Consider the following 24,887-nt stretch of genomic DNA (forward strand, 5'->3'; position numbering starts at 1 on the left):
CTGTCTCTCTCCTTCCCAGGCCCCTTTGCCCCCTGCCATGGGGCTGTGCCCCCCGTGAATTCCTTCAAGAGCTGCCTCTACGATCTGTGCGGCACCGGGGGCGAGACGACCTCCCTCTGCTACGCCCTGCAGTCCTACGCTGACCGCTGCGCCCAGGCCGGGGTCCCCATCGCCTGGAGGAACAGCAGCCTGTGCCGTAAGCACCGCCCGGACGCCTGGGTTGTCTCCCCGGCTCCGGGAGGGGAGCGGGAGCTGGTGGTTAGAGCATGGGGGGCTGGGAGCCAGGACTCCTGGGTTCTCTCCCCGGCTCCGGGAGGGGAGTGGGGGCTGGTGGTTAGAGCCGGGGGGCTGGGAGCCAGGACTCCTGGGTTCTCTCCCCGGCTCCGGGAGGGGAGCGGGAGCTGGTGGTTAGAGCAGGGGGGCTGGGAGCCAGGACTCCTGGGTTCTCTCCACGGCTCTGGGAGGGGAGGGGGGCTGGTGGGTTAGAGCAGGGGGGCTGGGAGCCCGGACTCCTGGGTTCTCTCCCCAGCTCTGGGAGGGGAGTGGGGGCTGGTGGTTAGAGCAGGGGGGCTGGGAGCCAGGACTCCTGGGTTCTATTTCCAGAATAAAAACTAAGGAAATTCCCAGACCAAAAACTTTGTGGGAAAGTCCTGGCTATATCCAAGGGCACATGGGGAGTCCCTGGGTAACCAGCTGCCCCGCCCCAGAGGTGGCTGCATCTCAGCGCCAGGCGAGGGGTCCATGTCTCAGCCCCGTGTCTCTTCTCCCCCACAGCCTTTATCTGCCCCCCTGGCAGCACCTACACTCCCTGTGCCAGTCCCTGCCCATCCAGCTGCACCGACCCGGGGGCGCCCAACAGCTGCCCCTCCCTGCCCTGCGTGGAAGCCTGCGCCTGCAACGACGGCTACGTTCTCAGCGGGGAGACGTGCGTCCCCCTGAGCCAGTGCGGCTGCAACGACGCGGACGGGCGGTACCACCCGGTGAGGGGCGGGGGGAGTGGTTAGAGCAGGGGGGCTGGGAGCCAGGACTCCTGGGTTCTCTCCCCAGCTCTGGGAGGGGAGGAGGGGCTGGTGGGCTAGAGCAGGGGGCCGGGAGCCAGGACTCCTGGGTTCTCTCCTAGCTTCTCACTGGGGTCCCCGCTCCCCCAGGTGGGCGAGAGCTGGATGGCGACTGAGAACTGCACCGAGCGCTGCACCTGCGCCAGCGCCAACAACATCAGCTGTGAGCCATGGAGCTGCAGCCCCGTGCAGGAGTGTCGGCCGGAGGACGGACTGCTGGGCTGCCAGGACACAGGTAGGTGCCACCCCAGAGGTGGCTGCATCTCAGTGCTGGGTCCCTGAGTAACCAGCTGCCCCGCCCCAGAGCTGGGCGCATTCGGCCTGCCTGTCTCACCCCCGGCTCTTGTCTCCCCCAGGGGTGGCCTCCTGCCACGTGGCTGGGGACCCTCACTACTTCACCTTTGATGGGACCATGGTGACCTTCCTGGGCACCTGCACCTACACCCTGGTGACCCTGTGCCGCGGGGACAGGCGCCTGGAGCCCTTCAACATCACGGGCAAGAACGAGGAGCGGGGCCGGCCCGAGGCCTCCTACCTGCGCCTGGTGCACGTGGAGATCGGCGGCGCCCGCTTCACACTCATGAAGAACCGCCGGGTGCTGGTGAGACGCGGGCGGGGAGTTAGGAAATGGAGGTGCAGGGATGGGGAGCTGAAGGGGGAGGAGAAGAGGGCTGGTGGGTGAGGAGTCCCTGTGTCACCAGCCGCCCCGCCCCAGAGGTGGGCGCATCTCGGTTGCACTGGGGAGGGGAAGAGAGGGGCTATTTCAGGGGGAGGGGCTCCCATGACCCTGTGACCCTGGCTGTCCCGCAGGTGGATGGGGAGCGGGTCCGCACCCCAGTGCTGGGCCGTGTTCCCGGCGTCTCCGTCAGCACCAGCGGTGTCTACACAGAGCTGCGGAGCCAGGCTGGGCTGCTTGTCCGGTTCGACGGGAACCAGCACCTGGAAATCCAGCTCTCCGGCGTCTACTTCGGCCAGGTAAGCCTGGCCACGCCCCCTGTGGGCGGGACCCCTGCCTGGTGATACCCCCAGGGCCCTGACAACGCCCTCATGTCCTGGCTCCGCCCTATAGGCCAGACCCTGTCTGGCCACGCCCCCTAGACCTGGCCCTGCCCCCATGGGCTAGGGCTGCCTGGTCCTGTCCCCCTGGGCCTAACTTCTGCCTGGCCCCACCCTCATGGCCTGGCCCCGCCCCCCAGGGCCCTGGCCCCGCCCATGTGGACCAGGTCCTTCCATGGCCCTGCCCCCCAGGGCCCGGGCCCCAGCCTGGCCACGCCCTCACGTCCTAGCCCCACCCTGTGGGTCAGAGCCCTTGCCCCTTTCCTGGTCCCCTTCCCCCCATGACCCATAACCCGTTGGGGGTGGGGCTGACCCTTGACCCCCCTGGTGACTCTGCCCCCTGACCTCTGCCCCCTCCCCCCCAGGTCTGCGGCATGTGTGGGAACTACAACAACCAGAGCCAGGACGACCTGGCCCTGCCCAGCGGGCGCCCGGCCGCCAACGCCACCGACTTCGGCAACAGCTGGCGGGCGCCCGGCGACCCCGACCCGGGGTGAGGGGGGCCACTGATGGGGGGGGCTGGGCTGGACGACAGGCTGCGGGGGGACCCTGGGCTGGGCCATTGACTGTGGGAGGTGGAGTCTGGGCTGCACCATTCACTGCAGGGGGGCCCTGGGCTAGACTATTGACCATGGTGGGGGGCTGGGCTGGACCATTGACTGCGGCGGGGGGCTGGGCTGGACCATTGACCACGGGGGGCGGGATGGGCTGGACCATTGACTGCGAGGGGCGTGGGAGACGTGGGCTGGATCATTGACAACAGGCGGGGAAGCCCTGGGGTGGACCATTGACTGGCATCTGGGAGGGGGTGTGGGGCAGACCATTGACCATGCCAGGGGAGGTATCTACACCAAACCATTGACTGGTGGTGTTGGGAGCCTGGGTTGGACCATTCACTGGTGTGGGGTGATGGACTAGACCATTGACTGGGGGTGGATGGGCTGGACCATTGATTGCAAGTGGGGCCTGAGTTGAGCCACTGACTGGTGTTGGGGAGGGGGCCTGGACCAGACCATAGACCATGGTATGGGGGGGGAAGTACCCGCCGCAAACCATTAATTGTTGGCGGGGAGCGGGACCTGGGCTGGACCATTCACTGGTGTGGGGGGATGGTGGATTACACCATTGACTGAGGATGGATGGGCTGGACCATTGACTGCAGGGGGGGAGCCTGGGCTGGGCCATTGAAGGGGGATGGGGTGCAGGGGCCTGGGTTGGACCATGGGGGAGAGGTACCTGCATCAATCATTGACTGGTGGCGGGGGCCTGGGTTGGACCATTCACTGATGTGGGGGGGATGGACTAGACCATTGACCAGTATAGATCATTCACTAGGGCAGGGGCTGTGCTGGACTAGACCATTGACCGGGAGGGGGGATGGGTTAGACCATTGTCTGGGCAGGGGAGAGGTTTAAACCATTCCCTAGGTGCGGGGCTGGAGCCTGGTTTAAACCATTCACTGGGGAGGGGGAGTGATTGCTTTGCTCCCCATCCCCACTCACCCACGTTGTCCCCGCTGCCAGCTGCCAGCCGGACAACCGCGAGGACCTGGACCCCCGCTGCAGCCCGCAGGAGAAGGAGCAGTTCGGTGCCCTGTGCCAGGAGATCCTCTCGCCCAAATACCAGGCCTGCCATGGGCTCCTGGATCCCCAGCCCTTCATCCAGAGCTGCCTCTTCGACATGTGCGAATACCAGGGCATGGCCTCCACCCTCTGCGACATCGTCCAGGCCTACGCCGAAGCCTGCAAGAGCCAGGGCGTGGCCGGCCTCTCCTGGAGAAACAGCACCTTCTGCCGTAAGAGCCGCGCGGCTCCCTGCAGGGTGTCCAGCTTGGCGGCTTCGCAGAGCTTTTGGCTGGGGACTTGCCTTAGTTTGCAGCTGGATTCACCAAGTTTTTTGCTTGGGAATTTCCTTAGTTTTCTTTAGCTAGATTCACTATTATCTGCTAAGTTCCTTAGTGTTTTAGATTTCCTCCACTTTTCCTGCTTAACTTCCTCCGTCTTTTCGCCAAATTCACGTCAGTTTTTGGTTTGGTTGTTCATTTTCGCCCTTAAAAATCACCCTCCGTTTTTGCTAGTTTTTTGGTCTGGGAATGTCCTTTCTTTTTTGGCCAGCCTCCACTCATTTTGTGCTCCGGGAACTTCCGTCGTGTTTCAGCCAGTTCCGCAAAGATTTTAGCCACATTCACAAAGGCCTTTGTTTGGCTGGTGAATTCTTAGCCAATTCCGCTGGGAATTTCGTTTATTTTAAATTAGATCCTGCAGTGGCGCAACATGGTTTTGTCTGGAAATGTCCTTCGCTCTTTCAGATTAGCCAGAAACACGTCTAGATGCCTGGGATTTTCCTTCGTGTAACCAGGACAACAAAGGGGTTTTGGCCAGGAATTTCCTTAGTTTTTCCATAGAAATGTCTATAGTTTAACCAGCATCACAAAGTTTTTGAGGGGCTGAGAATTGCCTTATTTTTTCCTATAGTTTAACTAGCGCCGAACCGAGGTTTTCTGGCCAGAAATTTCCTTAGTTTTTCCATAGATATTTCTATAGTTTAACTAGCGTAACAAAGTTTTTTGGGGCTGAGAATTGCCTTATTTTTTCCATAGTTTAACTAGTGTCAAACCGAGGTTTTCTGCCCAGGACTTTCTGTAGTTTTCTCCATAGAAATGTCTTTAATTTAACTAGCCGCACAAAGCTTTTTGGGGGCTGAGAATTGCTATCTTTTTTTCCATAGTTTAACCAGTGTCACAAAGTTTTTTGGGGCTGGAAATTGCCTTATTTTTTTCCATAGTTTAACTAGCATTGAACCGAGGTTTTCTGGCCAGGCATTTCCTTATTATTTTCCATAGAACTATCTATAGTTTAACAAGCGTAACAAAGTTTTTGGGCCGCGAATTGCCTTAAAAATTCCCCTACTTTAATCTTTTTAAAAAAAACGATGGAAATTCCCAGGGTGAAAAAACAACTTTGTGAAAGGAAACCCCCAAGTCCGACTTTCTTGTCTCTCTCCCTCTCCCCCCTCCAGCCCTGCCGTGCCCCCCGCACAGCCACTACACCGAGTGTGCCTCGCCCTGCCCGGCCACCTGCTCTGACCTCTACGCCCCGGCCAGCTGCCCGAGCCCCGCGGCCTGCGTGGAAGGCTGCGCCTGCGACCGCACCTACGTGCTAAGCGACGAGACCTGCGTCGCCATGGGGGAGTGTGGTTGCCTGGATGACCAGCAGGGTTACCATAGCGTGAGTGTGGTGCCAGGCGGGGGGGGGGGGGGGGAGGGGAGCGGGAGGCAGGATCTGACCCTGCGGTCTCTGCTATTCCAGTCGGGGGACACTTGGTTGAGCAGCGACTGCAGCGAACGCTGCGCCTGCCTGGCGAATGGTAGCGCCCCCTGCCAGCCATTCCAGTGCCCGGCGGGGTCCCACTGCGCCCTCAGCAGCGCCGGGGTCCACTACTGCAAACCCACCGGTGAGTGACGGGCAGGGGGGCAGGGTAGGGAGCGCAGCCTGGGGGGGATCTGGGGAGATCCGGGAGTGGGGAGGAGGGGGGGAGCGCAGCCTGGGGGGGATCTGGGGAGATGCAGGAAGTGGGGAGGAGGGGGGGAGCGCAGCCTGGGGGGGATTTGGGGAGATCCGGGAGTGGGGAGGAGGGGGGGAGCGCAGCCTGGGGGGGATCTGGGGAGATCCGGGAGTGGGGGGGGGAAGCTCAGCCTGGGGGGGATTTGGGGAGATGCAGGAAGTGGGGAGGAGGGGGGGAGCGCAGCCTGGGGGGGATTTGGGGAGGTGCGGGCAGTGGGGGCGGCGCGCAGGCCGAGGGGGGGATTTGGGGAGATGCGGGCAGTGGGGGCGGCACACAGGCCGAGGGGGGGATTTGGGGGGATGCGGGAGTGGGGAGGAGGGGGGGAGCTCAGCCTGGGGGGGATTTGGGGAGATCCGGGAGTGGGGAGGAGGGGGGGGAGCGCAGCCTGGGGGGGATTTGGGGAGATGCGGGCAGTGGGGGCGGCACGCAGGCCGAGGGGGGGATTTGGGGAGATGCGGGCAGTGGGGAGGAGTGGGGGGGGCACAGGCTGAGGGGTGTTTTGGGGAGATCCAGGCTGTGGGCAGGAGGGGGGGAGCGCAGGCTGATGGGGGACACCCTGAAGCACCCCCTAAACACCCCCTTGCCCTTCTCCCAGAATTTCACCAGTGCACCGTCTCTGGCGACCCCCACTACCGCACCTTCGACCGTTACGTCTACCACTTCCAGGGCCGGGCCACCTACACCCTGACCACCACCCTGCCCACGCTGCCTGGGGCCCTGCCTCCGCTGAGCGTCTCGGGCCGGAACTGGCGCTGGGTCGCCCACCACCGGGTCTCTTTCCTGCGCGAGGTCTACATCTTGGTGTATGGCTACCAGGTCACCATGATGCAGGGCCGCAAACTGGCGGTGAGCACCCCGATGAACTGGCCGCCCCGCCCCAGAGGTGGCTGCATCTCGGGGCTGGGTGATGGGTCCGTGGATAACCAGACGTCCCACCCCAGAGGTGGCTGCTGAATAACAAACCAGTAACCACTTTGTCTGTACTCCAGCCACCACACTCAAAACTCACTTAAAATCACTACCAGTGTCTCAAGCGATCAGTTGTGTGCAGATCCTGCCAACTATGCCACTGGGACTTGGGAACTGCCACCGGATGTGCTGAGATACCCCTGAGCCCGTTTTCCCTGCCAGCCTGGGTCTGCAGCACCCTGCCTGGTCTGAACCAGACATGCCGGCCTGCTACAACCCAGCCCCAGCTCTGAACCACGCGCCCCACAAGCTGGACTTAACTGGAAATGGCTTAGCGAGTGCTCCTGTCTCCAGCACCCAGACCCCCTGCTCCCAGTGGGGTCCAAACCCCAAATCAATCCGTTTTACTCTGTATAAAGCTTATACAGGGGAAACTCATAAATTGCCTGCCCGCTCTAAAGAGAGAGATGCACGGCTGCTTGCTCCCCGAGGTATTCATCACTTACTCTGGGTTCATTTATAAGCAAACGTGATTTTATTAAGTATAAAAAGGAGGATTTAAGTGGTTTCAAGTAACAGACAGAGCAAAGTCAGTCACCCGGCAAAATAAAACAAAACACGCAAATCTGAGCCTAATACATTAAGAAACCGATTACAGGTAAATCTCACCCTCAGAGATGTTCCAATCAGCTTCTTTCACAGACTAGACTCCGTCCTACTCTGGGCCCAATCCTTTCCCTGGTACCGTCCTTGTTCCAGCTCAGGGTAACAAAGGGGATTTCTCATGAATGGCCCCACTTTGTTTTGTTCCACCCCCTTATATAGCTTTGGCCCAAAGTGTGAATCCTTTGTCCCTCTCTGGGTCCCCACCCCTCCTTCTCAATGGAAAAGCACCAGGTGGATTCCAGCACCAGGTGACATGGTCACATGTCCTGTGAGACCCCCCCCAGCCTCCATTCTTCCCAGCCTGACCCACAGGAAGGTTTGCGAGTAAACAGAGCCATTTACAACCAATTGTCCTGGTCCATGGGAGCCATCAAGATCCCAAGCCACCATTAATGGTCCACACTTTGCATAGTTACAATAGGGCCCCAGAGTTATATTTCATATTCCTCGTTTCAGATACAAGAGTGATACATTCATACAAATCGGATGATCACACTCAGTAGATCAGACGCTTTGTAAGGATACCTTACAAGAGACCTTTGGCATAAAGCAGATTCCAATTACATTATATTCACACTCATTAGCATATTTTTACACATCATATGGAGCGCAACATCACAGCTGCATCTCAGCGCCGGGCGTGGGGTCCCCGTGTAACCAGCCGCCCCGCCCCAGAGGTGGGCGCATCTCAGCGCCGGGCGAGGGGTCTCCGTGTAACCAGCTCTTCTCTCTGTTCTGTGCTGCCCCCAGGTTAACGGGCTGCATGTGATCCCCCCATTTCAGCCCACGGACGGGCTCAGTATAACGCAGAGGGGACGCAGCCTTTTTCTGCAAACGGACTTCGGCCTCTCAGTCTCTTTCGATGGCCGGGACCACTCAGGTAAGATGGGACACGGACCTGTCCCGTCCTCCTCCCCGGCCCAGGGCGGGGACTGGCTGGCTCAGGGGGGTGGGGAATGGGGCAGGGACCTGTCCCCTCTAGGGGGCGCCGGCTCCCCCCCGGCCCCAGGGCGGGCACTGGCTGGCTCAGGGGGGTGGGGAATGGGGCAGGGGCCTGTCCCCTCTAGGTGGCGCCGGCTCCCACCCAGCCCCAGGGCGGGGACTGGCTGGCACAGGGGGGCGGCCAGGGGGCCCGGATTTGGGGAGGGCTGTGTCTGAACTGATCTGTCCGTCCCCATCCCCAGAGATCGTGCTCCCGGCCACGTACCGGACCCACGTCGGGGGGCTGTGTGGGAATTACGACGGGCGCCGGGACAACGAATACACCAAACCGGACGGCAGCCAGACCCGCAGCCCAACAGTGTTTGGGGAGAGTTGGGCCGTCAGTGCCCCTTGGGGCCGGACGCTGGGCCTGACAGACCCCCCCCGGGCCAGGTGAGACCCCCGCTGCACGGGGCCCCCAGGTGGGTCTCTCACGGTCTCCCCCGCCCGTCAGTGGGTCTCTCATGGTGTGTGTCTGCCCCCAAGGCGAGCGGCGCTGGAGGCCTCCCTGGAATCGGGGTTCGAGATTCAGTGCAGCGCGGCCCAGCTGGTGTCGGTGAACGGGACACGGCTCTGCGGGGCCCTGGCCGACCCCCAAGGACCCTTCCAGGCCTGCCACGGAGAGCTGGATCCCAGCCCCTTCCAGGAGTGCGTACCCGCGGGTGGTGTGTGTGTGTGTGTGTGTGTGTGTGTGTGTGTGTGTGTCACAGAGTCCCCGGGCGATGCTCTGGACCTGCTCCCCACAAAGCCAGTCAGGACTCTGGGGAGCCTCCTCTCCCTTGGAGCAGACCGTCTCCAGGGCAAGAACCTCACACGGCTTCACCTCCTGGGTCTCTCCTGGGAGCATTCAGCATCTGCCCCTCCGTGCGCTTCCCACAGCGAGTCCGCCCAGGCAGGGTCCTGGGGAAGCCAGAGGGCCCTGCACCCCCACTTCGCAGTCAGTCGTGACTCTCAGCCAGCCAGTAAAACAGAGGTTTATTAGATGACAGGAACACGGTCTAAAACAGAGCTTGTAGGTCCAGCGAACGGGACCCCTTGGCCGGGTCCATTCTGGGGCGCAGCGAGGCAAACCCACGTCCGCCCTCACTCCCCGTCCCCAGCCAGCCCCAAACTCCCACCTCCATCCAGCCCCTCCTTCTCTGGGCTTTGTCTCTTTCCCGGGCCAGGAGGTCACCTGACCCCTTTGTCTCCAACACCTTCAGTTGGCACCTTTGCAGAGGAGGGTCCCAGGCCATCAGTTGCCAGGAGACAGAGTGTCGGGCATTTATGTACCCTGGCCCTTTGCTCTGCAGCAATCGTACACCCTGATCCCACCCCCTAGATACTTAAGAACTGCATAGGGGAAACTGAGGAAAACATTAAGAACAGTCCCACTTCGTCACAGTGTGTCTGTGTGCGTGTGTGCATGTCTCTGTGAGTGTGTGTGCATGTGTTTCTCTATGTGTGTCTGTGTGCGTGTACTGCTGGGTGCGTGTTTGTGTCTGTGTGTGTGTGTGTGCGTGTACTGCTGGGTGCGTGTTTGTGTCTGTGTGTGTGTGTGTGTGCGTGTACTGCTGAGCGCGTGTGTTTCTCTGTGTGTGTCTGAGCGTGTACTGCTGGGTGCGTGTTTGTGTGTGTGTGCGTGTACTGCTGGGTGCGTGTTTGTGTCTGTGTGTGTGTGTGTGCGTGTACTGCTGGGTGCGTGTTTGTGTCTGTGTGTGTGTGTGTGTGCGTGTACTGCTGAGCGCGTGTGTTTCTCTGTGTGTGTCTGAGCGTGTACTGCTGGGTGCGTGTTTGTGTGTGTGTGTGTGTGTGCGTGTACTGCTGGGTGCGTGTTTGTGTCTGTGTGTGTGTGTGTGTGCGTGTACTGCTGGGTGCGTGTGTTTCTCTGTGTGTGTCTGAGCGTGTACTGCTGGGTGCGTGTTTGTGTCTGTGTGTGTGTGTGTGCGCGTGTACTGCTGGGTGCGTGTGTTTCTCTGTGTGTGTGTGTGTGTGTGAGTGTGTGTGCGTGTGTTTCTCTGTGTGTATCTGTGTGTGTGTCTCTGATTGTTCCAGCGCTGCCCTGGGGGGTGTTGTGCTGGGCAGAGGTATTTGGGGGCTGTGGGGTTGTGTCACATTCTGGGGGGGTTGTTGGGGGGGTGCTGTATTGACATCCAGGGGAGTTATAGGGTGTTGGGATGTTGTGTAGCACTGGAGCTGTCGTGTCACAGTGGGGGGGTTGTGTTGTGTTGTCTGTAAACCCCCCCTCCCCCCCCGGCAGGAACTGCGTCTATGACGTCTGCGCCGTGTACAACAACTCAGAGCTTCTGTGCGACAGTTTCAGCGTCTACGTCCTGAGCTGCCAGGGCCTGGGACTGGCGCTGCCCGGCTGGAGAGAGGCCACGGGGTGTGGTATGGCCAGTGCCCCTCACTCCCGACCGCAGCCCCCCTGCGCCCCTCACTCCCGACCCACAGCGCCCGAGTGCCCCTCACTCCCGACCCACAGCGCCCCTGCGCCCCTCACTCCCGACCCACAGCCCCCCTGCGCCCCTCACTCCCGACCACAGCCCCCGAGCACCCCTCACTCCCGACCCACAGCGCCCCTGTGCCCCTCACTCCCGACCCACAGCCCCCAAGCGCCCCTGCGCCCCTCACTCCCGACCCACAGCCCCCCTGCGCCCCTCACTCCCGACCACAGCCCCCGAGCACCCCTCACTTCCGACCCACAGCCCCCCTGCACCCCTCACTCCCGACCCACAGCGCCCCTGCGCCCCTCACTCCCGACCCACAGCCCCCCTGCGCCCCTCACTCCCGACCCACAGCGCCCCTGTGCCCCTCACTCCCGACCCACAGCCCCCCTGCGCCCCTCACTCCCGACCCACAGCGCCCGAGTGCCCCTCACTCCCGACCCACAGCGCCCCTGCGCCCCTCACTCCCGACCCACAGCCCCCCTGCGCCCCTCACTCCCGACCCACAGCGCCCCTGTGCCCCTCACTCCCGACCCACAGCCCCCCTGCGCCCCTCACTCCCGACCCACAGCGCCCGAGTGCCCCTCACTCCCGACCCACAGCGCCCCTGCGCCCCTCACTCCCGACCCACAGCCCCCCTGCGCCCCTCACTCCCGACCCACAGCGCCCCTGTGCCCCTCACTCCCGACCCACAGCCCCCAAGCGCCCCTGCACCCCTCACTCCCGACCACAGCCCCCGAGCACCCCTCACTTCCGACCCACAGCCCCCCTGCACCCCTCACTCCCGACCACAGCCCCCGAGTGCCCCTCACTCCCGACCACAGCCCCCCTGCGCCCCTCACTCCCGACCCACAGCCCCCCTGCACCCCTCACTCCCGACCGCAGCCCCCCTGCATCCCTCACTCCCGACCCACAGCGCCGCTGCGCCCCTCACTCCCGACCACAGCCCCCCTGCGCCCCTCACTCCCGACCCACAGCGCCCGAGTGCCCCTCACTCCCGACCACAGCCCCCCTGTGCCCCTCACTCCCGACCCACAGCCCCCAAGCGCCCCTGCACCCCTCACTCCCGACCACAGCCCCCCTGCGCCCCTCACTCCCGACCCACAGCGCCCCTGTGCCCCTCACTCCCGACCCACAGCCCCCCTGCGCCCCTCACTCCCGACCACAGCCCCCCTGTGCCCCTCACTCCCGACCCACAGCCCCCAAGCGCCCCTGCACCCCTCACTCCCGACCACAGCCCCCCTGCACCCCTCACTCCCGACCCACAGCGCCCCTGCGCCCCTCACTCCCGACCCACAGCCCCCCTGCACCCCTCACTCCCGACCCACAGGCCCTCTGCACCCCTCACTCCCGACCGCAGCCCCCGAGCGCCCCTCACTCCCGACCCACAGCCCCCACAGCTCTGCCACTGCCCCTCACTCCCGACCACAGCCCCCGAGCACCCCTCACTTCCGACCCACAGCCCCCCTGCACCCCTCACTCCCGACCACAGCCCCCGAGCGCCCCTCACTCCCGACCCACAGCCCCCCTGCACCCCTCACTCCCGACCACAGCCCCCCTGCGCCCCTCACTCCCGACCCACAGCCCCCCTGCACCCCTCACTCCCGACCGCAGCCCCCGAGCGCCCCTCACTCCCGACCACAGCCCCCCGAGCGCCCCTCACTCCCGACCGCAGCCCCCCTGCACCCCTCACTCCCGACCGCAGCCCCCGAGCGCCCCTCACTCCCGACCACAGCCCCCGAGCACCCCTCACTCCCGACCCACAGCCCCCCTGCACCCCTCACTCCCGACCCACAGGCCCCCTGCACCCCTCACTCCCGACCGCAGCCCCCGAGCGCCCCTCACTCCCGACCACAGCCCCCGAGCACCCCTCACTTCCGACCCACAGCCCCCCTGCACCCCTCACTCCCGACCACAGCCCCCGAGTGCCCCTCACTCCCGACCACAGCCCCCCTGCGCCCCTCACTCCCGACCCACAGCCCCCCTGCACCCCTCACTCCCGACCGCAGCCCCCGAGCGCCCCTCACTCCCGACCCACAGCCCCCCTGCACCCCTCACTCCCGACCGCAGCCCCCGAGCGCCCCTCACTCCCGACCGCAGCCCCCCTGCGCCCCTCACTCCCGACCCACAGCGCCCGAGTGCCCCTCACTCCCGACCCACAGCCCCCCTGCGCCCCTCACTCCCGACCACAGCCCCCGAGCACCCCTCACTTCCGACCCACAGCCCCCGAGCACCCCTCACTTCCGACCCACAGCCCCCCTGCACCCCTCACTCCCGACCACAGCCCCCGAGTGCCCCTCACTCCCGACCACAGCCCCCCTGCGCCCCTCACTCCCGACCCACAGCCCCCCTGCGCCCCTCACTCCCGACCACAGCCCCCGAGTGCCCCTCACTCCCGACCACAGCCCCCCGAGCGCCCCTCACTCCCGACCGCAGCCCCCCTGCACCCCTCACTCCCGACCGCAGCCCCCGAGCGCCCCTCACTCCCGACCACAGCCCCCGAGCACCCCTCACTTCCGACCCACAGCCCCCCTGCACCCCTCACTCCCGACCACAGCCCCCGAGTGCCCCTCACTCCCGACCACAGCCCCCCTGCGCCCCTCACTCCCGACCCACAGCCCCCCTGCGCCCCTCACTCCCGACCACAGCCCCCGAGCACCCCTCACTTCCGACCCACAGCCCCCCTGCACCCCTCACTCCCGACCACAGCCCCCGAGTGCCCCTCACTCCCGACCACAGCCCCCCGAGCGCCCCTCACTCCCGACCGCAGCCCCCCTGCACCCCTCACTCCCGACCGCAGCCCCCGAGCGCCCCTCACTCCCGACCACAGCCCCCGAGCACCCCTCACTCCCGACCCACAGCCCCCCTGCACCCCTCACTCCCGACCCACAGGCCCCCTGCACCCCTCACTCCCGACCGCAGCCCCCGAGCGCCCCTCACTCCCGACCCACAGCCCCCCTGCACCCCTCACTCCCGACCGCAGCCCCCCTGCACCCCTCACTCCCGACCCACAGCGCCCGAGTGCCCCTCACTCCCGACCCACAGCGCCCCTGCGCCCCTCACTCCCGACCACAGCCCCCGAGCACCCCTCACTTCCGACCCACAGCCCCCCTGCACCCCTCACTCCCGACCACAGCCCCCGAGTGCCCCTCACTCCCGACCACAGCCCCCCTGCGCCCCTCACTCCCGACCCACAGCCCCCCTGCACCCCTCACTCCCGACCGCAGCCCCCGAGCGCCCCTCACTCCCGACCCACAGGCCCCCTGCACCCCTCACTCCCGACCGCAGCCCCCGAGCGCCCCTCACTCCCGACCCACAGCCCCCCTGCGCCCCTCACTCCCGACCCACAGCCCCCCTGCGCCCCTCACTCCCGACCACAGCCCCCGAGCACCCCTCACTTCCGACCCACAGCCCCCCTGCACCCCTCACTCCCGACCACAGCCCCCGAGTGCCCCTCACTCCCGACCACAGCCCCCCTGCGCCCCTCACTCCCGACCCACAGCCCCCCTGCACCCCTCACTCCCGACCGCAGCCCCCGAGCGCCCCTCACTCCCGACCCACAGGCCCCCTGCACCCCTCACTCCCGACCGCAGCCCCCGAGCGCCCCTCACTCCCGACCCACAGCCCCCCTGCACCCCTCACTCCCGACCGCAGCCCCCCTGCACCCCTCACTCCCGACCCACAGCGCCCGAGTGCCCCTCACTCCCGACCCACAGCGCCCCTGCGCCCCTCACTCCCGACCGCAGCCCCCGAGTGCCCCTCACTCCCGACCCACAGCGCCCCTGCGCCCCTCACTCCCGACCACAGCCCCCCTGCGCCCCTCACTCCCGACCCACAGCGCCCCTGCACCCCTCACTCCCGACCCACAGCGCCCCTGTGCCCCTCACTCCCGACCCACAGCCCCCGAGCGCCCCTCACTCCCGACCCACAGCGCCCCTGCGCCCCTCACTCCCGACCGCAGCCCCCGAGCGCCCCTCACTCCCGACCACAGCCCCCCTGCACCCCTCACTCCCGACCCACAGCCCCCGAGCGCCCCTCACTCCCGACCCACAGCCCCCCTGCACCCCTCACTCCCGACCACAGCCCCCCTGCACCCCTCACTCCGGACCGCAGCCCCCCTGCGCCCCTCACTCCCGACCCACAGCCCCCCTGCGCCCCTCACTCCCGACCGCAGCCCCCCTGCACCCCTCACTCCCGACCCACAGCGCCCGAGTGCCCCTCACTCCCGACCCACAGCCCCCCTGCGCCCCTCACTCCCGACCACAGCCCCCCTGCACCCCTGCGCCCCTCACTCCCGACCCACAGCCCCCCTGCGCCCCTCACTCCCGACCCACAGCGCCCGAGTGCCCCTCACTCCCGACCCACAGCCCCCCTGCGCCCCTCACTCCCGACCACAGCCCCCCTGCACCCCTGCGCCCCTCACTCCCGACCACAGCGCCCCTGCACCCCTCACTCCCGACCCCCAGCCCCCCTGCGCCCCTCACTCCCGACCGCAGCCCCCCTGCACCCCTCACTCCCGACCCACAGCCCCCGAGCGCCCCTCACTCCCGACCCACAGCCCCCGAGCGCCCCTCACTCCCGACCCACAGCGCCCCTGCACCCCTGCGCCCCTCACTCCCGACCCACAGCGCCCGAGCGCCCCTCACTCCCGACCCACAGCCCCCCTGCGCCCCTCACTCCCGACCGCAGCCCCCGAGCGCCCCTCACTCCCGACCACAGCCCCCCTACGCCCCTCACTCCCGACCCACAGCCCCCGAGCGCCCCTCACTCCCGACCACAGCCCCCCTGCGCCCCTCACTCCCGACCGCAGCCCCCCTGCACCCCTCACTCCCGACCCACAGCCCCCCTGCACCCCTCACTCCCGACCCACAGCCCCCCTGCGCCCCTCACTCCCGACCCACAGCGCCCGAGCGCCCCTCACTCCCGACCACAGCCCCCGAGCGCCCCTCACTCCCGACCCACAGCCCCCCTGCACCCCTCACTCCCGACCGCAGCCCCCAAGCGCCCCTCACTCCCGACCACAGCCCCCCTGCGCCCCTCACTCCCGACCCACAGCCCCCGAGCGCTCCTCACTCCCGACCCACAGCCCCCCTGCGCCCCTCACTCCCGACCCACAGCCCCCGAGCGCCCCTCACTCCCGACCACAGCCCCCCTGCGCCCCTCACTCCCGACCCACAGCCCCCGAGCGCCCCTCACTCCCGACCCACAGCCCCCGAGCGCTCCTCACTCCCGACCCACAGCGCCTGCGCCCCTCACTCCCGACCACAGCCCCCGAGCGCCCCTCACTCCCGACCCACAGCCCCCCTGCGCCCCTCACTCCCGACCCACAGCGCCCCTGCGCCCCTCACTCCCGACCACAGCCCCCGAGCGCCCCTCACTCCCGACCCACAGCGCCCGAGTGCCCCTCACTCCCGACCCACAGCCCCCCTGCACCCCTCACTCCCGACCCACAGCCCCCCTGCGCCCCTCACTCCCGACCACAGCCCCCGAGTGCCCCTCACTCCCGACCCACAGCGCCCGAGTGCCCCTCACTCCCGACCCACAGCCCCCCTGCACCCCTCACTCCCGACCCACAGCGCCCCTGCACCCCTCACTCCCGACCCACAGCCCCCCTGCGCCCCTCACTCCCGACCGCAGCCCCCGAGTGCCCCTCACTCCTGACCCAGAGCCCCCCTGCACCCCTCACTCCCGACCCACAGCCCCCGAGTGCCCCTCACTCCTGACCCACAGCCCCCGAGCGCCCCTCACTCCCGACCCACAGCCCCCCTGCGCCCCTCACTCCCGACCCACAGCCCCCCTGCGCCCCTCACTCCCGACCGCAGCCCCCGAGCGCCCCTCACTCCCGACCCACAGCCCCCCTGCGCCCCTCACTCCCGACCCACAGCGCCCCTGCGCCCCTCACTCCCGACCGCAGCCCCCCTGCGCCCCTCACTCCCGACCACAGCCCCCCTGAGCGCCCCTCACTCCTGACCCACAGCCCCCAAGCGCCCCTCACTCCCGACCCACAGCCCCCCTGCACCCCTCACTTCCGACCGCAGCCCCCGAGCGCCCCTCACTCCCGACCGCAGCCCCCGAGCGCCCCTCACTCCTGACCCACAGCCCCCCTGCACCCCTCACTCCCGACCGCAGCCCCCGAGCGCCGCTCACTCCCGACCCACAGCCCCCTGCACCCCTCACTCCCGACCGCAGCCCCCGAGCGCCCCTCACTCCCGACCCACAGCCCCCGAGCGCCCCTCACTCCCGACCCACAGCCCCCGAGCGCCCCTCACTCCTGACCGCAGCCCCCCTGCACCCCTCACTCCCGACCCACAGCCCCCGAGCGCCCCTCACTCCTGACCGCAGCCCCCCTGCACCCCTCACTCCCGACCCACAGCCCCCGAGCGCCCCTCACTCCCGACCGCAGCCCCCGAGCGCCCCTCACTCCTGACCCACAGCCCCTGAGCGCCCCTCACTCCCGACCGCAGCCCCCGAGCGCCCCTCACTCCCGACCCACAGCCCCCGAGCGCCCCTCACTCCTGACCGCAGCCCCCCTGCACCCCTCACTCCCGGCCCACAGCCCCCGAGCGCCCCTCACTCCCGACCCACAGCCCCCTGCACCCCTCACTCCCGACCCACAGCCCCCGAGCGCCCCTCACTCCCGACCCACAGGCCCCCTGCACCCCTCACTCCCGACCCACAGCCCCCGAGCGCCCCTCACTCCCGACCGCAGCCCCCCTGCACCCCTCACTCCCGACCGCAGCCCCCGAGCGCCCCTCACTCCCGACCGCAGCCCCCGAGCGCCCCTCACTCCCGACCCACAGCCCCCCTGCACCCCTCACTCCCGACCGCAGCCCCCGAGCGCCCCTAACTCCCGACCGCAGCCCCCGAGCGCCCCTCACTCCCGACCCACAGCCCCCCTGCGCCCCTCACTCCCGACCGCAGCCCCCGAGCGCCCCTCACTCCCGACCCACAGCCCCCCTGCACCCCTCACTCCCGACCGCAGCCCCCGAGCGCCCCTCACTCCCGACCCACAGCCCCCCTGCACCCCTCACTCCCGACCCACAGCCCCCCTGCACCCCTCACTCCCGACCGCAGCCCCCAAGCGCCCCTCACTCCCGACCCATAGCCCCCGAGCGCCCCTCACTCCCGACCGCAGCCCCCGAGCGCCCCTCACTCCCGACCCACAGCCCCCGAGCGCCTCTCACTCCTGACCGCAGCCCCCGAGTGCCCCTCACTCCCGACCCACAGCCCCTGAGCGCCCCTCACTCCCGACCCACAGCCCCCCTGCACCCCTCACTGCCGACCGCAGCCCCCCTGCACCCCTCACTCCCGACCGCAGCCCCCGAGCGCCCCTCACTCCCGACCCACAGCCCCCCTGCACCCCTCACTCCCGACCGCAGCCCCCGAGCGCCCCTCACTCCCAACCCGCAGCCCCCGAGCGCCCCTCACTCCCGACCGCAGCCCCCGAGCGCCCCTCACTCCCGACCCACAGCCCCCCTGCACCCCTCACTCCCGACCGCAGCCCCCAAGCGCCCCTCACTCCCGACCCACAGCCCCCCTGCACCCCTCACTCCCGACCGCAGCCCCCGAGCGCCCCTCACTCCCGACCCACAGCCCCTGAGCGCCCCTCACTCCTGACCCACAGCCCCCGAGCGCCCCTCACTCCCGACCCACAGCCCCCCTGCACCCCTCACTTCCGACCGCAGCCCCCGAGCGCCCCTCACTCCCGACCGCAGCCCCCGAGCGCCCCTCACTCCTGACCCACAGCCCCCCTGCACCCCTCACTCCCGACCGTAGCCCCCGAGCGCCGCTCACTCCCGACCCACAGCCCCCTGCACCCCTCACTCCCGACCGCAGCCCCCGAGCGCCCCTCACTCCCGACCCACAGCCCCCGAGCGCCCCTCACTCCCGACCCACAGCCCCTGAGCGCCCCTCACTCCTGACCCACAGCCCCCCTGCACCCCTCACTCCCGACCCACAGCCCCCTGCACCCCTCACTCCCGACCGCAGCCCCCGAGTGCCCCTCACTCCCGACCCACAGCCCCCGAGTGCCCCTCACTCCTGACCGCAGCCCCCGAGCGCCCCTCACTCCCAACCGCAGCCCCCGAGCGCCCCTCACTCCTGACCGCAGCCCCCCTGCACCCCTCACTCCCGACCCACAGCCCCCGAGCGCCCCTCACTCCTGACCGCAGCCCCCCTGCACCCCTCACTCCCGACCCACAGCCCCCGAGCGCCCCTCACTCCCGACCGCAGCCCCCGAGCGCCCCTCACTCCTGACCGCAGCCCCCCTGCACCCCTCACTCCCGACCCACAGCCCCCGAGCGCCCCTCACTCCCGACCTGCAGCCCCCCTGCACCCCTCACTCCCGACTCACAGCCCCCAAGCGCCCCTCACTCCCGACCGTAGCCCCCGAGCGCCCCCACTCCCGACCCATAGCCCCCGAGCGCCCCTCACTCCCGACCCGTAGCCCCCGAGCGCCCCCACTCCCGACCCACAGCCCCCGAGTGCCCCTCACTCCCGACCCACAGCCCCCCTGCACCCCTCACTCCCGACTCACAGACCCCGCCCAGCCAGTGCCCCTCACTCCCAACCCACAGCCCCCACAGCTCTGCCACTGCCCCTCACTCCCGACCCACAGCCCCCGCTGATTGGCGTCTCTCCCCCCAGCTCTGGCCTGCCCGGCCCACACCACCTACCAGCCCTGCATGACGGCCTGTCCCGCCAGCTGCGCCCATCTGGCCGCGCCCGCGTCCTGCGACGCCCCTTGCGTGGAGGGCTGCGCCAGCGACCCCGGCTACGTCCTCAGCGGCCTGGACAGCGTCCCCTACAGCCAGTGCGGCTGCACCCACCAGAGCCAGTACTACCAGGTGCACCAGAGCCCGGACTCCTGGGTTCTCTCCCGGGCTCTGGGAGGGAAGCGGGGGCTGGCAGTTAAGAGCAGCGGGGGGCTGGGATCCCGGACTCCTGGGTTCTGTGCAGTTGCTGACTCTCCCCCCACCCCATCAGATCAAAGACACGTTCCTGACGTCTGACTGCGCCCAGCGCTGCACCTGCCTGGAGACAGGGGCCCTGATCTGCGAACCGGCCGGCTGCCTTGAGCCCCTGATCTGTGCTGTCGCCAATTACACCCAGGGCTGCTACCGCGGTGAGCGGGAAGCCGGGGGCCATGAGCCCAGCCGCCTCCCTGCAGAGCTGGGGAATCTCCCCTGACCCAGAGCTGTGCAGGGGCCATGACACACAGTGGCTAATGCCCCGGCTGCCTCTGTGCTTGGCTGCAAGCAGGGGATTGTAGGAGGGGAGTGGGGGCTGGTGGGTCAGAGCAAGGGGGGCTGGGAGCCAGGACTCCTGGGTTCTCTGCCCAGCTCTGGGAGGGGAGTGGGGACTGGTGGATTAGAGCAGGGGGGGCTGGGAGCCAGGACTCCTGGGTTCTCTGCCCAGCGCTGGGAGGGGAGTGGGGGTGGTGGTTAGAGCAGGGAGGGCTGGGAGCAGGGCGAGCTGGGAGCAGGGCGAGCTGGGAGCCAGGACTCCTGGGTTCTCTGGCCGGTGCTGGGAGGGGAGTGGGGGTGGTGGTTAGAGCAGGGGGGCTGGGAGCCAGGACTCCTGGGTTCTCTGGCCGGTGCTGGGAGGGGAGTGGGGGTGGTGGTTAGAGCAGGGGGGCTGGGAGCCAGGACTCCTGGGTTCTCTGGCCGGCGCTGGGAGGGGAGTGGGGGTGATGGTTAGAGCAGGGGGGCTGGCACTCAACCCCCCCATCTCTCTCTGTTTCCGCAGCCAGCCCATGTCTCAGCAGCCCCTGCCAGAACGAGGGCTGGTGCCAGGAGACGGTCGGCGGGTACGAGTGCCACTGTGCCGAGGGCTACGCGGGGGGGCTCTGTGAGCGGGTGACGGACGACGCGGCCCCGGAGTCCCCGGCCCCGCCAGGTATGGGATCCACCCTGGCCCGGTCCCGCCCTGGGGCCTGCCGGGTAGGGGAGACTCCCGCCCTGCTGAGCCCGTCATCCCCTCACTCGGCTCAGCTCTGTCTTCCCTCTGCCCACAGGTCACCTCACCGCCATCCTGGTGGGCGTCCTCGTCCCCCTGGGGCTGATCGTCATTGTCGTCGCCAGCGTCTGCCTCTGCCGACGGAGACAGCGGTGAGCGTCCGGAGGGGGGGGAATTGGGCAGGGGCCTGTCCCCTCTAGGGGCACCGGCTCCCACCTGGCCCCAGGGCAGCGACTGGCTGGCTCAGGGGGGCAGGGAATGGGTCCTAACCCGGCCGTGGGGTCCCCTCTCTCCCTCCAGGCGCAAGGCTCGCAGAGGACACAGGAGCAGCATCCCAGTGATGGCACCCCTGGGTGAGACGGGGACGGATTGTGGGTGGTCAGACGGAAGGGCGGGAAAGATGGGTGTCCGGTCATCCCCTCTAAACCCTCCCAGACGTGCCCTATCAGAAACAGGATTCACCGCCACTTCCTGTTCCACACAGCTGGTAACCAGCTGCCCCGCCCCAGAGCTGGGCGCATCTCAGTGCCGGGCAAGGGGTCCCTGCGTAACCAGCCGCCTCATCCCAGAGGTGGCTGCATCTCAGCACCGGGTGAGGGGTCCCTGGATAAGCACCCGCCCACCCCAGAGGTGGCTGCATCTCAGCACCGGGTGAGGGGTCCCTGGGTAACCAGCTGCCCCACCGCTGAGGTGGCCACATCTCAGCGCCGGGCGAGGGGTCTGTCGGTGACTCTGTCTCTCTCTCGCCTCTAGGCCAGGGGGACCCCGTGAACCCCGGAGCTCAGGATCGCATAACCCGGTTTTGAGGCTGCCCCTCTCCCATGACGGCTCAGCCCTGAGATGGGGGGCAGGCGTTTGGGCTGCCGGCACCTGACATCTGCTCATTTCACCCCAGTGGCGATGGGCACCTCCCGAGGACGGAGTCCTGGGTCCTTTCCCTGGTGTCACCCCGTCCCGTCCGTCTGTCCTGAGGGCTGGCTGTGTTCTAGGAATGAGAATAAATTTACACTTCTACTGCCTGGGATTGATTCTGGTGTCCGTCCCTCCATCCCCCCGGCCCACGCCTCTGTCCGCTCCAGACACCCCGCTGGGAGCCTGGACTCCTGGGTTCTCTCCCCGGCTCTGGGAGGGGAGTGGGGGCGGGTGGGTTAGAGTAGGGGGGGCTGGGAGCCTGGACTCCTGGGTTCTCTCCCCGGCTCTGGGAGGGGAGTGGGGGCTGGTGGGTCAGAGCAGGGGGGCTGGGAGCCAGGACTCCTGGGTTCTCTCCCCGGCTCTGGGAGGGGAGTGGGGGCTGGTGGGTCAGAGCAGGGGGGCTGGGAGCCAGGACTCCTGGGTTCTCTCCCCAGCTCTGGGAGGGGAGTGGGGACTGGTGGGTCAGAGCAGGGGGGCTGGGAGCCAGGACTCCTGGGTTCTGTCCCCGGCTCTGGGAGGGGAGTGGGGGCTGGGAGCCAGGACTCCTGGGTTCTCTCCCTGGCTCTGGGAGGGGAGTGGGGGCTGGTGGGTTAGAGCAGGGGGGCTGGGAGCCAGGACTCCTGGGTTCTCTCCCCGGCTCTGGGAGGGGAGTGTGTTGTACTTAAAGTACCGCGCAGGATCTTTTCCGGGGGAATAAGGCAAAACGCCACATTTATTAGTAATACGTGTATTCGTTAACACCAGGGCTGGCTCCAGGCACCAGCCCACCAAGCTTGTGCTTGGGGCGGCACCTGGAAGGGGGCGGCGCGGCGCGGTGCTCCGGCCCGAGAGCGGGGCCATGACTGGGCTCTCTGCCCTCCCCCTGGCGCTCTGGCCGCTGGGGAAAGCGGAGCTGCGGCGGGGTCGCCGCCCTCCCCTGCCGCGCTCCCCACCGGGGGCAGGCAGCGGCTGGAGGTTTTTGCCTGGGGCGGCAAAAAAGCCAGAGCCGGCCCTGGTTAACACTGTATCATATGCATATGATCTCTATATATAGTACACTCACTCACTCACACACACACACACACACACACACACACACTCTGTCTTGTTGTTACCAACTAGCTGCTCCCCTTAACTGCACTGGCCAGGTGAGTTAGATGGGGGAGGGGGTGGAGCCGGGCTTCTGCCGATCCGGATCGATGCTCCCATGTTGACAAGACGAGACCCGGGGTCCTGTGCAAGACACCTCACTTTTATAGCCGCTTCTCTCTCGTGCAAATGTACAGATTCAAACTCCGTGTCTGTGTCCGTTGGTCCTTTGTGCTGCTTGTCTCTGGGGGTTGTCCCACTGCTGTTCAAAGAGGGTGTTTTCCAGAAGAAGGTGCTGGCTCCTAGCCCCCGAGGCCATCAATATGTCTGATCTTCTTTCATGAGCCCACTTGACACGTTTGATCGGCCTTGGGGCTGGCTCCCAGCCCCCCCCGCACCGGCTGAGACTGTCTGGAGGTGCTGCCTTCCCCGCCTGGCTCATCCACCCCTCGGTCATTCAACCCGGCAAGTGATTGAGAGTGGGGGGAACTCGTGTTCTACTCCCAGCAAAAAGACATCTTTCTTCTCTCTTATTCTGTCCTTAGGGGCTATAACATTCTACCAAGGGCCGTGCAAAGTGTCCACGTGAGGCTTTGGTATAAAGTCCCATGAAAACAGAGGTTTTTACAAGGTTATGTGATGAGGCACAATGTAAAGTCATATGAAAATTATCAGAGATTTATCTACAAGTCGGGCCTGGTGGGTTGGAGCAGGGGGAGCTGGGACCAAGGACTCCTTGGTTCTCTCCCCGGCTCTGGGAGGGGGGGGGGGGAGCTGGTGGGTCAGAGCAGGGGGGCTGGGAGCCAGGACTCCTGGGTTCTCTCCCCGGCTCTGGGAATGGAGTGGGGGCCGGTGGGTTAGAGCTGGGGGGGGCAGGGAGCCAGGACTCCTGGGTTCTCTCCCCAGCTCTGGGAGGGGAGTGGGGGCTGGTGGGTCAGAGCAAGGGGGCTGGGAGTCAGGACTCCTGGGTTCTCTTCCCGGCTCTGGGAGGGGAGTGGGGGCTGGTGGTCAGAGCAGGGGGGCTGGGAGCCAGGACTCCTGGGTTCTCTCCCCGGCTCTGGGAGGGGAGTGGGGGCTGGTGGGTTAGAGCTGGGGGGGGTCCCTCTTTGCAAATTTCCAGCAAGCATCGGCCCTCAACCAGGGCTGAGCTGTGGGTCAGGCCTGGAGCCAGCCCCAAGTGGCCCCCTCGGGGGGGGTGCTGGCCCCAGGGCCTTTCCCCTCTGACGTCAGCCGGGTGGCTGGTGAATAGGGGGTTGGCCAGGGAACCCCGTGTGGGGGGCAGGAATCCCAGCTCCTTTGTCTCCCTGGGCGCCCCCCCCGCCCCACTCCCAGCTCAGTCACGGGGGGCGGGGCGGAGAGTTTTTATTTTTAGGCTTTTGGGGGAGGGGAGGGGCCGCGGCCTCCCGGCGCCTTCGCCAGCAGCCTGCGTCAGCACCTGACGTCCTGTTGGCACGCTGGGGGCACCGCTAATGAACTCAGCAGGCTCAGGAACCCAGGAGTCCGGGCTTCCCCTGCCCCCCTCTACACCCCTCTCCACTCCCCACCCTGAGCCAGGGAGAGACCCGAGGAGTCCTGGCTCCCAGACCCCCCGTGCGGCCGTGTGGGGCTCCCCTTGCCCCCCCCACTTCTTCGGGGCTTGGCTGTGCTCACCCACCCTTCCCAGCCCCTGGCAGTCCCCCTTCCCCATCGGGCTGGGCTCAGCGAGGCCCCCTGCTGGGAGGAGGCGGCCCCTGGGCCCCCCCAGCTGCGCCCCACATAATGGCCCCGCTCGTCCCCAGCTGGGCCACAGGCTCCGGCCCTGGCTTGAGCGGCCCTAATCCCCGCACGTCTTAATTAGCCCCCTGGGCTCGTTAATCCATGGATTAGCCTGTTAATTAAGAGATAGGTGTGCGGGGAAGGGGGGGAGGCAGGAGTTTAGGACAACTCCCAGAGCCACTTCCTGTCTCAAACTCCAGGCTTGACCCCCAACTTCCTGTTAGGGACCAGCACTCCCCCCCCCGACAGGGGACAGGCCCCGGGCCCCACTCCCTGCCCCCAACCCCCGAGCCAGCCAGCCCCCCAGCCGGCCCATCCCATAGCAGCTGGAAGTCGCATTCCCCGCGGGCCACTGGCTGGTCTCTGGGGCAACCCCCAGTGGAGCGACGTGGGGTCTGGCCCCGTTCTGCTCCCGGATGTTTTCCGGCCCCCACCAGGTTACCCTGTGCGATGGAGTTAAAGGGGGGGAGTGAGGGGCCGGGGAAAAGGGCACGAAACCACCTTGGCTTGGAGAAGACGGGATGCAAGCGAAATA

At 67.1% G+C, this 24,887-nt stretch overlaps 1 protein-coding gene across 1 annotated transcript in view; it reads left to right on the plus strand.

Annotated features, from left to right (window-relative positions):
• Nucleotides 1-21,454, plus strand: part of ZAN (zonadhesin) — a 32,321-nt gene extending 10,867 nt beyond the window's left edge. The window contains exons 17-36 of the mRNA XM_054049501.1: nt 20-196; nt 775-980; nt 1,149-1,293; nt 1,415-1,659; nt 1,869-2,033; nt 2,480-2,607; nt 3,638-3,909; nt 5,133-5,341; nt 5,423-5,567; nt 6,274-6,524; nt 8,004-8,133; nt 8,438-8,627; nt 8,721-8,882; nt 10,474-10,604; nt 19,307-19,506; nt 19,646-19,784; nt 20,408-20,557; nt 20,676-20,769; nt 20,918-20,970; nt 21,371-21,454. Coding sequence (XP_053905476.1) covers nt 20-196; nt 775-980; nt 1,149-1,293; nt 1,415-1,659; nt 1,869-2,033; nt 2,480-2,607; nt 3,638-3,909; nt 5,133-5,341; nt 5,423-5,567; nt 6,274-6,524; nt 8,004-8,133; nt 8,438-8,627; nt 8,721-8,882; nt 10,474-10,604; nt 19,307-19,506; nt 19,646-19,784; nt 20,408-20,557; nt 20,676-20,769; nt 20,918-20,970; nt 21,371-21,423 — 3,245 coding nt within the window. The 3' untranslated portion in view covers nt 21,424-21,454. The remainder of the gene's footprint in view (nt 1-19; nt 197-774; nt 981-1,148; nt 1,294-1,414; nt 1,660-1,868; nt 2,034-2,479; nt 2,608-3,637; nt 3,910-5,132; nt 5,342-5,422; nt 5,568-6,273; nt 6,525-8,003; nt 8,134-8,437; nt 8,628-8,720; nt 8,883-10,473; nt 10,605-19,306; nt 19,507-19,645; nt 19,785-20,407; nt 20,558-20,675; nt 20,770-20,917; nt 20,971-21,370) is intronic.
• Nucleotides 21,455-24,887: the final 3,433 nt, after the last annotated feature.

This window comes from Malaclemys terrapin, chromosome 15, assembly GCF_027887155.1.
Source record: "Malaclemys terrapin pileata isolate rMalTer1 chromosome 15, rMalTer1.hap1, whole genome shotgun sequence".
NCBI lineage: Eukaryota > Metazoa > Chordata > Testudines > Emydidae > Malaclemys > Malaclemys terrapin.